A 15,776-nucleotide genomic window follows, 5' to 3' on the forward strand; every position below is an offset into this window, starting at 1 on the left:
TTTATATATGTTAACATATACAATGTATGTTTATTATTGAAAGTGTTTTGAAGACACGTTTATTGTATTTACATTACAAATTGTGATTTTTTCAAGCAGAATTTTATTAAACAATAAAATTAAATTACTTTAATTCAATTCATTTTAATTGTTTAATAAACCCCGTTTCCAAAACTTCCACAATAAACTACAACATTGGATATTCATATTTAGGCACAAATGCAGGGGCCTGCGACAAATGTTGGTCATATTCGATGTCCTCCATATAGCGTTCAGGTATGGCGTCATTAACTAGGGAATTATCATCTTCCACGCTATCATTCTGTAGTTGTTCCTCTGCATCCTTTCCAATTTCATTACTTGCCAGGACATTCGAACTATTTTCACTTTCTTCTTCTTGGCCAAAATACGGTTTAGCCGAAATCACTGTCAAAAACACCACCAGAGTCAACAGTACCGCCAATAATAATGATCGGAAATTCATAATGACTTGAGACAAATTGTTTCAGCTTCCACTGTAACTATATTTTTTAAATAGCCATCGTCTGCAGTATTTATAGGTGCCACAATGCACGATTGTTGCATTTCCCGTGAATTTTGATAAGCTGCAGTGTGGACATAAGTCTATCCGGTCTAGGGTAATAGGTCACTTCTGCCCACTATCAGACCCATTACGTTTTACTGTTTAATTTTATTTTTTTATTGTTTCCAACCAGACAAGTCCAGAAAGCAGATTAAACCGGGCATATAGCGATTTTTAAAGTTTTCTGAATTACATATTGGGGAAGGATTTATAGTTGTACATGAATATACCATTTTTATACAGTGTACCATATTTCTCGGCCCAACACTGTGGTATCTAATAATGTCGGACACCACTGTTGGTTAGCGGTGGTCATTTACATACACACACAACAGCATCCATGCAGGGGTATGTGGTTGTTATGTTTTCGCTATTTGTTTTGTTTATTCCATTAGGCATTGGAATATTTGCAAACTCCAAAACAGGTTTTCTTATGACGTTGAAAAAGAAACAATGTCATTCGAAGTTTAATTATTAAGCGAAACAAACGTACACCCCCGCCGTGATTGAAGTGTTTAGAGAAAAAAGGTTATGAAAAAAGTAATACACATGTGAAATATTGTAAAGTGAAAAATTATAAATTAACTTTTAAATATTGTACAAAGTTACTTACCTTTTGATACTTACCTGTGAAATTAATGAAAAAGAGAAAAATACTTACCTTGCAAACCTTTTACTTACCTGTTAATCTATAACCAAATACTTACCTTGGAAAATATACCTAGCAAAAAAAAGAAGAAAATACTTACCATTTGAAAATTGTACCATATGTAAATACTTACCGCCTAAACCCTAGTGAATTTTTCAATAAAATTGAATGGTAAATTGAACAAAAGTGAAACAAAAAATCTTCTCTATAAAAAAGGTAACTAAAAAAGGTAAAGTGCTAAACATTTGGTCCAGATCGAGCCGAATAAAGTGGTGTTAAGAAAAATCTTAACAATTACAAAAACAATTTTGCAAAAAGGAGTGAACAATTTGTGAACAGTCGAGAAAATTACAAAAACAAAAGTGAAATTAAAAATTCAACAACAACAAAAACAGTGAACAGTGGAAAAGTGATTTTTTTGGAAAAAACAGTGAATAATTTTTGGAAAAAAAAGAACAAATAATTTGGAAAAAAAAATAAAAAAGCCACACACAGTTTACAAATACGGTGAAAATTACAAGACAGTGGAACGTATCAGTGGAAAACATACAGTGGAACCTAGAACGAAAGAACAAAAAAAAGTTTTAAAAATATATATTTTTTAAAATAAACACTAAATTTACACAATCTGCACACAAACTACACAGTGAACACAAAAATAACATATTTGAGCAAAATTATTACAAAAAAAATTCAAAACTACAAAAATCAAAAGTTACACAACAAATTACAAAAACAAAAAGTGAACATTCAAACACTACAACAATAAATAAAGACAATTTCTACAAAAACAAAACAACAAAAAACAAATTCAAACGCGATCACGGTACGCGTAAATAACAAAACAAAAACTTACCTTGAAGGAGTTGGCGCTGAGAAAGGAAAAAGCGGACGGACACAAGGTGAAACCCCCCACACATACTTACCTAGACCCTATAACCAAGCAGAGCAAAGTGAGTACAAATAAGTTTTTTGATTTGGAGCGTGGCATCAAAAAAGGAACACAGGGTACGGCGAATTTTGACTCCCGACACTGTCCCTTTATACGATAACTCGCTATTACATCACAAATTGACACCTTTGGATACAAAGACCCAAGTTTTTTTACATAACCCTAGAAAAGCGGACTGAAGTTGACCCAGCGAAAGTGGGAACACACACATACGTCCACACATACACACACAAACACATACAACCTAGTGAAATTTGGGATTTTGTAACAAAGATTTTTCAATTTATCCACATAAATTTCTAAAAAGGTAAATTTTTGTGTAAATTTGGTTAGATCATTTTGTGGAAATCTAACAATTTACAAATACATGCACAGTTCAAGCATAACATAGTGGAATTTTTGGAAAATTCTCTCAATTTTGGAAATTTTCTCATGCATTTTTAAATACAAGAAGAAAAAGAGAAATTTTGTGGAAAAATTGGAAAGTTTAGTGAGAGACTTGTGGAAAGTCGACCTTTTCGCTCATACATATTTGTCCGTCCGTTCAATAATTTGGAAATTTTGGAAGTCTGACCCGCCATATATTTTGGAAAATCATCAGTCACTTGGAAACCATATTATTTTTAGAAGCTAAATAATTTCTGTCGGTTATTGACCCAAAAACACATATAACACACACAATTTATGGGAAAATAACCTGAAATTACTAACATAAAAATTACAAACATTTACAAAAATTTTGGAAAAAATCTTATACGGCGACATACACACAAACAACAATATTAAACAATTTATACATAAGCGCCATATTGATTTCCCAATACATCCATTTTGGGAAATTTTGGAAAAAAAAACATTTTTGCGCCTTTAAAATACATAAACATAAGCGTTTGGTGGACAAGCGCCAAAAAATTTGAAGGTTAACTAACCTAAAATAATCGACACCTTAAAATTTTATTATCTCATACTAATCTATACACACTCATACATTTTTACAACTTATTTAAAAACATTTTGGTTTAACCCCAAAATATTTTCGTTTTTTTTTTTTTTTTGCAAATGTACAACATTTTGCTAAAAATTGTTGGCACTTGAATCAATTGATTTGTATGTTTGAAACATTTTTTCTGCAAAGCTACAACATTTTATTGAATTTTTGTTTGAAAAATTTGGAATTTTGACCCACAATAATTGCGTGATTGAAATTGTTTGCTGGGATTTAGCGATTCCTTGGTTCGTTTCATTACTAAGACATTTTTATTTCAACTCAAAACACAATACTCGTTGAAAATTGTACCTTTTCGTTATTGCAATCTTGTTATTTCTGCAAATTACTGGTTTTTTGGGAACTTGTAATATTTTTGGATAACCCAACACACATTTTTTCTTCGACTTATTTTTGGAAATTTTTTTGCGAATCTTGATTAAATTGTTCAACCATTCTAAACATTTCCTTGCGTTCTTCAATTAAAATCAACTATTTTTAATTCTCTATACTGGATTTTGAGGAAAAATTTATCGATTTGACTCTACTCAACAAAATATCTATTTGTTAATTTATTTGGGAATTAACATCAAAATTTTGCTAAGACAAAATTTTTTGACTCTGTTTTTTACCCAATAACAAAAAGGTTTGACCCTTTGATTGGGCTACTTTGTCATTTCTTGCGACTCAGCAAATTTGTTCTAAAGTCAGATCTAATTTACAAAGAAAGATGGCCAAACTTAATCGTGAAAAATTTGTTAACTGTCTTAATGATTTAAAAGATTATGCAGCGATTTTAAGTATAGCAAACACAGAAGATGATATTCATAGATTAGAGGCATCAAGAGTTCAGCTAGATTCGGTTTATGACCATGTAAAAAGAGCGTATGAAGAATGCAGGGATCATGTCCCTGGGGAAGGTGAAAAGGAAATTGACAAAAATAAGCTAAGAACTCATTATCTAGAAGCTATTGACATTTACAAAAATGCTGTAGGAGCGATTAATGGGCAAATTCAGTTAGTTAAGCAGAAAGAAGCAGAAGAAAAAGTTAAAAGAGAATCTCACATGACGCAAAACCTCAATACTGAAGTAGAATTTACACCTATTTCAAGACTTCCACCATGTGACACAGACACATTCAGTGGAGGTTACAGCGAGTGGCCTACGTTCCGAGACCTCTTTACAGCGATATATATTAAAAATTCGAAACTAAGTAAAGTTGAAAAACTCTTCCATTTGACCCAGAAAACAACAGGAGAAGCTAGAGAGATAATCAGTCATGTCCCACTTACAAACGATGGCTTTGAGTTAGCGTGGAAGAATCTCACTGAGCGATACGAAAACAGAAGGATGCAGGTCAACGAGCAAATCAAAGTTCTTTTCAATTTACCCCATATAGCGTTTGATTCAAGTAGCACAATTCAAAAACTTCAACGTACCATTAATAGTTGTATTCAGACTCTTGAGACTCTAGATGTTGATGTAAAGGGTTGGGATCCTATCCTTATTTATCTTTGCTCCTCAAAACTACCTCGATCTTTTCTAGAGGAATTTGAAAACTCTTTGCACGACAGCAAAACTTTACCCACGTGGGAACAAGTCAACGACTATTTGACCCACAAATTTAAAACTTTAGAATCTGTTGGTAATATTAAGTCAACAAACACAAAATTTTCTCAACAAAAAACCGATTTTAGTAAAAAATCAAAATTTGCAAACAGTTTTCATGCCAATACTTGGCCAAATTCACAAAATAAGGGGGGTTCGGTGAATAAACTAACTTCGAATCAACAACAAAAGACTCAAAATACGCAAAATTGTCCACTTTGTAAGGCAAATCATTTTATTAGAGATTGTTCTCAGTTTCTAGGAAAGTCAGTAAATGACAGAATTCATTTAGTCAAGATCTCACACCTTTGTTACAATTGTCTTTCGTCGAATCACGGCGTCAAAGAATGTAAAAGTCGGTTTGGTTGTCGTACTTGCAATTTGAGACACCATTCCATGTTACACAAGGGAACAGAAACCCAACAACAAACCCAAAACTTAGCTAGAGATGAAGTACGCCCTAGTACCAGTGCTTCAGCTCTCACAACCACAATACAGTCCACAGAACCACAAAACGTTACAACCTTGACTCTACAAGAGCATAGAGTTTTCGAACATAACCCTAGTTCAACTTTGCTTTTCACTGCTATAGTACAGGTCGAAAATAGAGGACAATCATATGATGCCAGAGCAATTATTGACCCTGGATCACAATCTACTTTTATCTCTGAAAAACTTCGAAACAAATTAAAATTGCCTACCAAGAAAAGCCTTGTTCATGTTACAGGACTTAGCCAAATCGTCTCAGAAACTTCTACAAAATCTTGTCTTTTTACTTTGCGTTCTCGTTTAGACCCTAGCTTTGAATTAGATGTATGGGCACCAGTTTTGAAGACCCTTCCGTCTAATTTGCCTTCACAAAATATTGAAAAGAGTAAACTTACAGATATTATTGGTCTTAACTTAGCAGACCCGAAATTCCACATAAGTCAACCTGTCGATCTTCTCATAGGAATGGATATAGGACCCTTAATCTTCGAAATAGGGACTCCCATAAAATCTTTTGGCTCATTCTTAGCGCAAAAAACAGTATTCGGTTGGATAGTAGGTGGTCCAATACCCGAAACCACTAGAAATCCACATAACATTTCTTTGTTTAACACCACTTCAATCGAAAAGATTATTACACGTTTTTGGGAGGTGGAAGAGCCCCCAAAAAGAGTTTTGAGGTCAGAAGAAGACTCATTCTGCGAACAAAACTACCTAGAAACAACAAAACGAAATAAAGATGGGAGGTATATTGTTACCCTGCCCTTTAAAAATTGTGAGGAGCTCGGTAATTCTCGTAATATTGCCCTCGCACAGTTTTATAGAATGGAGAAAAAACTTTCAAAGACTCCAGAAATCAAAGACTCATATGACAAAGCGATATTAGAATACTTAGAGCTGGGACATATGAGAAAACTTTCACCTGAGGAAATAGATCAGACCCCAAATTACTATCTGCCGCACCATGCGGTGATTAAACCAGATCGATTGACTACTAAACTTAGGGTAGTATTCAATGCGTCAAGCCCCACGTCAAATAGAAGAAGCTTAAACGATAATCTTTTCGCTGGACCCATACTTCAGCAAGATCTTGTTTTGCAAATATTAAAATGGAGGTTCTTCAAATATGTTTACAATGCCGATGTTACACAAATGTATCGTCAGATTCTCTTGGATAGAAATCACACTCGTTATCAACGAATTCTTTTTAGGAAATCTCTTTCTGACCCAGTGGAAGATTATGAGCTTTTGACAGTCACTTTCGGAGTGAACTGCGCTCCATTTTTAGCACTCCGTACTCTCATGAAATTAGCAGAAGACATAAAAGATATATACCCTAGAGCTGCTTCAGTTATTTTACAAAACTTATATGTTGATGACGTCCTAGCGGGAGGTCATTCCATACAAGAAGCATTAGACTCTCGCAAAGAATTAATATCTGCCTTTGATTCAGCAGGTTTTCAACTTAGAAAATGGACTTCAAATGAGCCCAAAATAATTAAAGACTTGCCAAGTGATCACCTTTTGCCTCTCAATTGGCTAGATCTGTCTGAAAATGATTCTACCAAGACTCTAGGTATCAGATGGAATATTTCGGGGGATAGTTTTTCGGTCCCATCGCCTTCTATGGAAAACAAGATTAGCTATACAAAACGGAAAGTTCTATCTACGATTGCCAAATTGTTTGACCCATGTGGTTGGTTAGCTCCAGTAATAGTAGTAGCCAAATTAATCATGCAACAAATTTGGTTAGACAAAATAGACTGGGATGACGCTCTCAAACCCATGACACTATTAAATTGGCAAAACTTTGTTAAAAATACTTTCTCAATTGACACTATCACTATTCCAAGATGGATTAAGTACACACCAACTAATCAAATTGAGATTCATGGATTCTGCGACGCGTCAGAGAGCGCGCATGGCGCGGCCCTCTACATTCGGGTAGAAAATACCAATAAAAGTGTTGACACATTTCTCCTAGCAGCAAAAACCAGGGTCGCACCGATTAAAAAGATTTCCTTGCCACGACTTGAGCTTTGTGGAGCTGTACTTCTCTCTAAATTGGCCTCTACAATAATATCAAATCTTCAGATGTCGAATATTGAATCTTATTATTGGACAGACTCCACAATCGTTTTAGCTTGGCTTAAAAAACCACCGTGCCATTGGAGTACCTTTGTAGGTAACAGAATTTCAGAAATTATTGAAAATGTTGGTAATGATCGATGGCGTCATGTTGACTCTGAGGCGAATCCCGCTGATGTAGCAAGTCGCGGATGTTCACCGATCGATTTGAAAACCCATAATCTATGGTGGCATGGACCCCAGTGGTTAAAATACCAAAAATCTAGTTGGCCCTCAAATAATATTCCGTTAGATACGAACTTAGAAGAGAAATCAGCTAAGGTTCTCACCCTTACAACCATTACTGGTGATGCCAGACAAGAACTTTTAAAGAAAGACCCTTTGGTAAATTTCTCAAAGTTAAACAGAGCATATCGAGCATATGCATGTGCTATGCGATACTACAAAAAACACTTACGAGCTTGTCCCGATTACTCCCTTGAAGAGATTCAACAGGCTAAACGTCTAGTTATCATGGTAACCCAAAAATATTATTTTGAAAATGAATACAAGTTATTGCAAAGAAAATCTAAACTTCCATCTAGTAGCAGTCTTGTTTCTTTAAATCCGTATCTTGACTCAAATGGCCTTATTAGAGCAAATGGTCGCCTTGTTCAATCACCTGCCTTAACAGAAAATGAAAGGCATCCCATCTTGTTACCATATATGTCCAAGTTATCGCAACTCCTAGTAGAATTTACACACCAAATAACTATGCATGGTGGAAATCAGCTCATGACTCGAGTCCTACGTTCAGAGTTCTGGATATTCAAACTGAAAGTTCTAGTAAAAAAGACTATTCATAATTGCAAAATTTGTACCTTGTATAAGAAACACAGTCAAAATCAAATCATGGCTTCTCTTCCGCCGGAGAGGACTTCTCTCACACGACCCTTTTTCAATACTGGTGTTGACTTTGCCGGCCCTTTCAATATCAAAAACTTTACTGGTAGAGCGTGTTTAATAACGAAGGGTTACGTATGCGTTTTTATTTGTTTCGCCACCAAGGCAATCCACCTAGAAGTAACTAGCGATCTGTCAACGCAATCATTCTTAGCTGCCTTCACTCGATTTATAGGTCGTAGAGGTTGTCCGGCGTGTGTATACTCCGATAAAGGCACCAATTTTGTCGGTGCCTCTGAATTACTCAAAAAAGATAGAGCAGAATTTATGAAAAATCTCAGTTCACAAGCTATTACCCAAAATTCTCATCAAAACTTAGAGTGGAAGTTTATACCTCCTGGCGCTCCCCACATGGGTGGATTGTGGGAGGCCGGCGTTAAGTCCTTTAAGACACATTTACGCAAAAGCTTTCCAAATCTTAATTTAACTTTCGAAGAATTCACTACAATATTAATTCGTATTGAGGCTTGTCTGAATTCAAGACCCTTGAGTCCAGCCAGTGACGACCCTAACGAAATAGCTCCCTTAACACCAGCTCAATTTCTCATTGGGGCGCCGATGTTAGAGCCAGCGGAACCTGATATTTCCGATTCCGACCTTTCATATGTTAATCGCTGGAAGCGACTTAAAATAATTTCACAACATTTTTGCCATAGATGGAAAAATGAATACTTAACTGAACTTCATAGAAGACACAAATGGAGATACCAGAAAGACAATTTAAAGGAAGGCGATCTTGTGGTCGTAAAAGATGATCGCTTGTCGCCAACTGAGTGGAAATTGGGGCGAATTGTTAAGACATATAAGGGGGTAGACGATAACATTCGTGTTGTAGACATCAAAACATCGCTTGGCATCTCTAGTCGACCCATAACCAAAGTTGTCAAGCTATTTACCGACTGACTAGTCGGACCCCCTTTTCTTAAAAAACTTGGTACTCCTCTCTCTCTTTTAATTACAGATATGGCGCCATCCCGGCCAAATAGAGACTGGGAAGATTCCGAGGAGGAGGTGAGACCCCCAAACAGGCGTCAGCACCAGGATCGCCCACAACACCAAGAACAACATCAAGAACCGCCACAACAAGAACGAGACAACAATCAACGTCATCAACATCAGCACAACCATCAGCAGGCACCACGTCAACAAGAACTCAACAATCAACAACAACAGAGAGATGGGTCTGGGCAGCGACAGAGCAGGAGAGAGCGGCCGAGCTTCTGGCAGTACGCGTGTGGCCTTTGCCAGGACGACCACGCGATCCAAACGTGCCCCCGATTTAGAGAGATGTCGGCATACCGAAGGTACGAGACCGTTGAGCGGAGGGGGTATTGCCGAAATTGCCTTGCACGCAGTCATCTGGCACCCGACTGCACCAGCCTGACGGCCTGTCGTAGGTGCGACTATCGACACCACACTATGCTGCATGGGGCCCCGCAGCTAGAGGACACCCTACAGCCTGCGCCAATTTTTGTGCCTCCCTTTGCCTGGGACTTGGTCTTTGTCCCCACTGCCCTGGTGCGTGTCGCAGCTGAGAGTGTCGATGAATGGAAAACGGTGAGAGCACTCATATGCCAATCTGCCACGATGTCGCGCATAGCCTATTCAACATTTCAGAGACTGGGTCTGAGATCGATTTTACATCGCAGTCGCCGATTTGCCACTTTCAAAATCATGGCTAGGCATACCAATGGCACTTGGGCACTGAAAGTACACGCACTCATAACCGAAGATTTACCCCGACGACCCTACTCAGACCCGCTCTTAGAAAACCCTACTGCTTTCTTTACTCCACAAGCTCTCGCTGACCCGGATCCACGCAGCAACATTCCCATAGATCTCGAGTTGGGAGCAGACGTGTATTCGGCGATCCATCAAGAAGGATGTACTGGTGCAGGTGTCGGTGACGTCAAAGCATTTAAAACAAAACTAGGTTATGTATTTTCGGGCCCTATCCAAAATCTCCCAATTAATTAAATATATTTCTTTTTATTCACAGATATCACGGCGGGGGAGGCATGTACATGAATATACCATTTTTATACAGTGTACCATATTTCTCGGCCCAACACTGTGGTATCTAATAATGTCGGACACCACTGTTGGTTAGCGGTGGTCATTTACATACACACACAACAGCATCCATGCAGGGGTATGTGGTTGTTATGTTTTCGCTATTTGTTTTGTTTATTCCATTAGGCATTGGAATATTTGCAAACTCCAAAACAGGTTTTCTTATGACGTTGAAAAAGAAACAATGTCATTCGAAGTTTAATTATTAAGCGAAACAAACGTACACCCCCGCCGTGATTGAAGTGTTTAGAGAAAAAAGGTTATGAAAAAAGTAATACACATGTGAAATATTGTAAAGTGAAAAATTATAAATTAACTTTTAAATATTGTACAAAGTTACTTACCTTTTGATACTTACCTGTGAAATTAATGAAAAAGAGAAAAATACTTACCTTGCAAACCTTTTACTTACCTGTTAATCTATAACCAAATACTTACCTTGGAAAATATACCTAGCAAAAAAAAGAAGAAAATACTTACCATTTGAAAATTGTACCATATGTAAATACTTACCGCCTAAACCCTAGTGAATTTTTCAATAAAATTGAATGGTAAATTGAACAAAAGTGAAACAAAAAATCTTCTCTATAAAAAAGGTAACTAAAAAAGGTAAAGTGCTAAACAATAGTCTAATTTCATACATAGATAATTTCAGAGGGTTAACGCGTACGTTGTGACAAGATGTACCGATAAACAATTTGGTAGTAAATGTGTCTGTTAAATCGATATTTGTTACAATTTGTCATCATGTTTACTGGACGATTTTGCAAAACACCAAAAATAAATCGAAAGTTCTTCACTGAGAACTCGATTTGTTTGATCGAATAATTTCTTACATCAAAGACTTGCGTGTTAAATATGTGGAGTTTATTTTTAATTTACTTTTTCTTAATTTGTTTATTTTTTTTTCAATTTTTCAATTAAATAAAATCAAAATCTATAATTGAATAAATGTGTGAGTGTATATGTGTAGATTCAACATAAATTAATTCGTCGTGGAATCTACGAACATTTTCATATATTTATATTGTTGATAAGGAATAACATTATTTTATTGGAAATGTTCTATTTTTTAAATATCAATAAAAAATACCACATACTTCTAGGATTGAACTGAAATGTATGTAGATAAGTAATAAAACGACTAAAGGTATCAACAACTATTGTAGCTATTTAGGCTGAACTATTATTATTGTTTAATCAATTTCACTATGTTAGCAAAGCCTGACTTACTTTCGGTAATTTATTGCTTGAAAAAGTAATGCATAGTTTTGTGATAAATGACCACCTACGATAACTTTTTTTTGTAAAAGCATTTTGCTTGAAAACGAAACGAAAAAGTGCACAAAAATATATGATAATCGGTTCATTTATTATATATTTTTGTGGACTTATTAAATACCTAATAATGTTGTCTTTAAACTAGAGCATTAAAACTATCCACTTAAAAAAAAACTAGTAAGAACGACGTTAAGTTTGGTCGAGCTGAACTTTATATACCCTACACCACGAACTGTATGGAAGTAAATAGGAACAATTATATTTCTTGCAGGAGCAGAATATACTAACTTAAAAAGGGCTCATATGGCGCATCCTTGTTATTTACAATTTTCCGAACTGAGCTTTTGTATCAATCTCGGTTCAAACAGGTAAGAAAGTATCAGTCGGCTTTGCCGACAGAGATATACCCTCAGCCTGTGTGAATTGAAACTTTCATCTATTCACAATATCAAATATAATACTGGCTGTACATTTCCAAAGGGTCTTCGAACATATCCTAAACTGTCCTTAAAAAATTTTTGTCTATGAAGACCGATATGGACCATTTCTGAAGTAAAACTACCTTTGGAATAAATGTTAGGAGATCCAAAGTTTGTACGGTTGCTCCGTTCAACAGTACCGGAAGTTGCGCATCGATAGTGCCCATCTTAGAAATTAAACAAAGCTTGGACAAATATTACGGAAGCCACCGAATCGGCTGATCCGATCGAGAGTTATCGTGCGCTTCATTCAGCCACTTTACATGCTTCCATAGGGGTTTTTATAACGTTAGGACTTTTTTCTCAGGACGAATGGATTTGCGCACTAAAAAACTTGTACCGTCGTAATGGCGGTAGCAAATGCAAATTATTACAACAAGGAACAAAGTGATTCGAGAGAAAGCCCTAAACTGCATTTGTTTTGAAATTTTGTGCGGGAGGTACCCGAAGGAGTTGACATATGCAGTCCATATTCGAACCCGATATATGTCTTGTAGAAATATTACGATGTTCAAAGTAAGGACCAAATCGGATACTCTCCTACAGAGTTATCGTGCGCCCAAATTTTCCGAACATATTTGAAATTTTGTGGGGAGGTACCGGAAGGAGTGGACCGATATAACTTATCTTCGAACCTACACTAAGTTTGGACAAAATATTACGAAGGCTAAATGTTGGACCGAATCGACAGATCCGTTCGAGAGTTATCTTGCGCTCCAACCATTACACTCGGTGCCAAAGGGATTTTTTTGCAACTTGCAGGTTATTTTCTCAGGAAGTATGGACTTGCCCCTGATGAAACTTGTACCGACGTATTGGGGGCAGTGAATACAAGTTGTTACAACAAAAATCAAAGCGATTCGAGAGCAGGCCCTAAACTGAACTTATCCGCAATTTTTTTGGGAGGTACCCGAAGGAGTGGAACGATTGAGTCCATATTGGAACCTTATCTAAGTCTGGTAGACATTTCACGATTTGGAAAGTATGGACCAAACCGGTTACTCCCTACAAGAGTTATCGTACGCACAAATTTTCCGAACATTTTCGAACTTTTGTGGGCGAGTGGACCGAAGGAGTGGACCGATATAACCCATCTTCGAACTTAAACTAAGTTTGGACAAAATATTACGAAAGCCAAATTTTTTGACCAAATCGGCTCATCCGTTCGAGAGTTATCGTGCGCCCCAGCCAGCCAGACGGACAGACAGACGGACGGACAAATCGACTCCAAATTGTCTGAAACACATTTCGTCCAAACATACTTGGGATCTAAAACCGTTATTTCGATGAGGCACATTTTGCCCGTATGAAAGTGTAAATACCCTCGTTAGCATAAATGCTGAGGGTATAAAAATTGACAAATAACCCTCGAAATACATAAAATTGTGCAATACCGGCTAGACTTAAAACTGGATATTTATGGATAGTTTTTTTTTGGAGAATACAAAATTTCTAACAATGAATTCGGTAGATAGATGTGACTAAACTATGTATGTCAACAAACAGCAATGGATGTATTGCAACTTTAGCGAAGACTAAATACCAAATTTCAGTTATTTCGATTAATAATGTCGCTAAAACATTCAAAATGCGGAAAATTGGAGGTGACTTTCCTTGGGGGCTATATGAAGGCGTGGATCTATACCGAAAAATTGTAGTTGGAAAGTTTTTACCTACAACGAAGACCAAATACCAAATTTCAGGCACTTCGGTGGCATATTGAGGACACAACCTTCAACATACCCAAATCGGATACGCCGGACCTTTACCGACATATTCCCCAACGAAGACTAAATACAAATTTCAGCCATTTCTGTGGATTATTGAGGCTCCGATCTTCAAAATACCGAAAATTGGGAGGTACTGTTATATGGGGGTAATATGTAGACGAGGGATGGGCTAATGTGGCCACAACCTTCAAAATACCAAAAATCGGGAGGGATCGTTCTTGGGAGGTGGACCGATAAAACCTATTTTCATTAAAAAACATCCAAAGAGTAATAGAAAATATTTGCGTAACGTGACTATTCTGAACTAACAGAGAATAATCAGTTTTCTTTTTGTTACGAATGAACCAATGCACTATGGTCTCAAATCCAAATTTACTGGCCAAATTTATTTTAGCGTCTATTTTTTAATGAAATTGATTATTATTTATAATAAATGTGTCAAAATAGCAATTCTCAAGTTTTTCACAAAACATTACCAACACTTGTAAAAATTCGTTGAACAGGGTGGTCCCGTTGTATGGGGTCTTATGCAAATCATTGACATATTTTAATAATTTTTGATACGAAGGATTCTTACCAAGGCCTACAGAAGGTCGGCCATTCAGAGTTCTGTTAACAACTTTTGACAACAAACATAATAGATTGTTCATTATTGTGATTTGATTTCCTTTGTAGGGTCTCTTGGGGATTGGTCTCATTCAATATGCGGCAATTTTGCTTATTAACAAACCCGAATGGCTTGTTCAGATGGACGATTATGTACGCCATACAAATGACGAAGTCGTCTATAAGTTGCGCGAATCGACGACTGATTTTCAAAGTAAATTTGGATAATTTCGTAGCGTTGTTCAAGCGTGAGTCTATTCATGATGATTTGTCAGAGTATACTGAAACAAATAAAAAAAAGTTTCGTAAAAATTTAATTTTTTGTGTTACTTTTTACAATTTAAAGTTCTATCTAGCTTAAAAAAACACCCTTTATTATGAATGTAGTCACCATCAGCTTCCCGATTCATAATGACAAGAGTATATTTTACAACAAAAAGAGTATATTTTACAACACAAAATCTTTAATTATACCCTCAGCATTTATGCTAACGAGGGTATATACACTTTCATACGGGCAAAATGTGCCTCATCGAAATAATGGTTTTAGACCCCAAGTATGTTTGGACGAAATGTGTTTCAGACAATTTGGAGTCGATTTAGCAATGTCCGTCCGCCTGTCTGTCCGTCTGTCTGGCTGGTGCGCACGATAACTCTCGAACGGCTGAGCCGATTGGGTCCAAAATTTAACTTTCGTAATATTTTGTCCAAACTTAGTTTAAGTTCGATGATTGGTTATACCGGGCCACTCTTTCCGGTACCTCCCCCACAAAAGTTAGAAAATGTTCGGAAATTTTGTGGGCACGATAACTCTTGAAGGAAGTAACCGACATGGTCCATACCTTGCACATCGTGAAATTTCTGCCAGACTTAGATGAGGTTCAAATAAGGACTCAATCGGTCCACCCTTCGGATACCTCCCACACAAAATTTAGGAAAAGTTCAGTTTAGGACCAGCTCACGAATCGCTTCGGTTTTTGTTGTAACATCTTGTATTCACCGCCCCACATACGCCGGTACACGTTTTATCTGGGACAAGTCCATACTTCCTGAGAAAATAGCCTGAAAAATACAAAAAACCCCTTTAACACCCTGTGTAGTGGTTGGAGCGCAAGATAATTCTCGAACGGATATGCCGATTTCGTCCAAAATTTGCCCTTCGTAATATTGTGTCTAAGCTTAGTTTAAGTTCGAAGATAATCCATATCGGTCCACTCCTTCAGGTACCTCCCCCACAAAAGTTCAAAAATGTTTGGAAAAATTGTGCGCACGATAACTCTTGAAGGGAGTGGCCGATTTGGTCTATACTT

The 15,776-nt window shown here is 36.7% G+C and overlaps 1 protein-coding gene across 1 annotated transcript; it reads left to right on the plus strand.

Annotated features, from left to right (window-relative positions):
* The first annotated feature begins 907 nt into the window (after positions 1-907).
* On the plus strand, positions 908-10,949 carry LOC141405048 (uncharacterized). Its single transcript, XM_073989018.1, has 2 exons — positions 908-2,185; positions 9,259-10,949. The coding sequence occupies exon 2, from the start codon at positions 9,261-9,263 to the stop codon at positions 10,272-10,274; it is 1,014 nt and encodes a 337-aa protein (XP_073845119.1). The 5' UTR covers positions 908-2,185; positions 9,259-9,260; the 3' UTR covers positions 10,275-10,949.
* The last annotated feature ends 4,827 nt before the right edge of the window (positions 10,950-15,776 follow it).

Source organism: Musca autumnalis, unplaced genomic scaffold (assembly GCF_047663935.1).
Source record: "Musca autumnalis isolate F117 unplaced genomic scaffold, ASM4766393v1 scaffold_5, whole genome shotgun sequence".
Taxonomy (NCBI): domain Eukaryota; kingdom Metazoa; phylum Arthropoda; class Insecta; order Diptera; family Muscidae; genus Musca; species Musca autumnalis.

Coding starts and splice junctions, on each gene's coding strand:
- LOC141405048 (XM_073989018.1), top strand. CDS start 9,261: ATGGCGCCATCCCGGCCAAATAGAGACTGGGAAGATTCCGAGGAGGAG.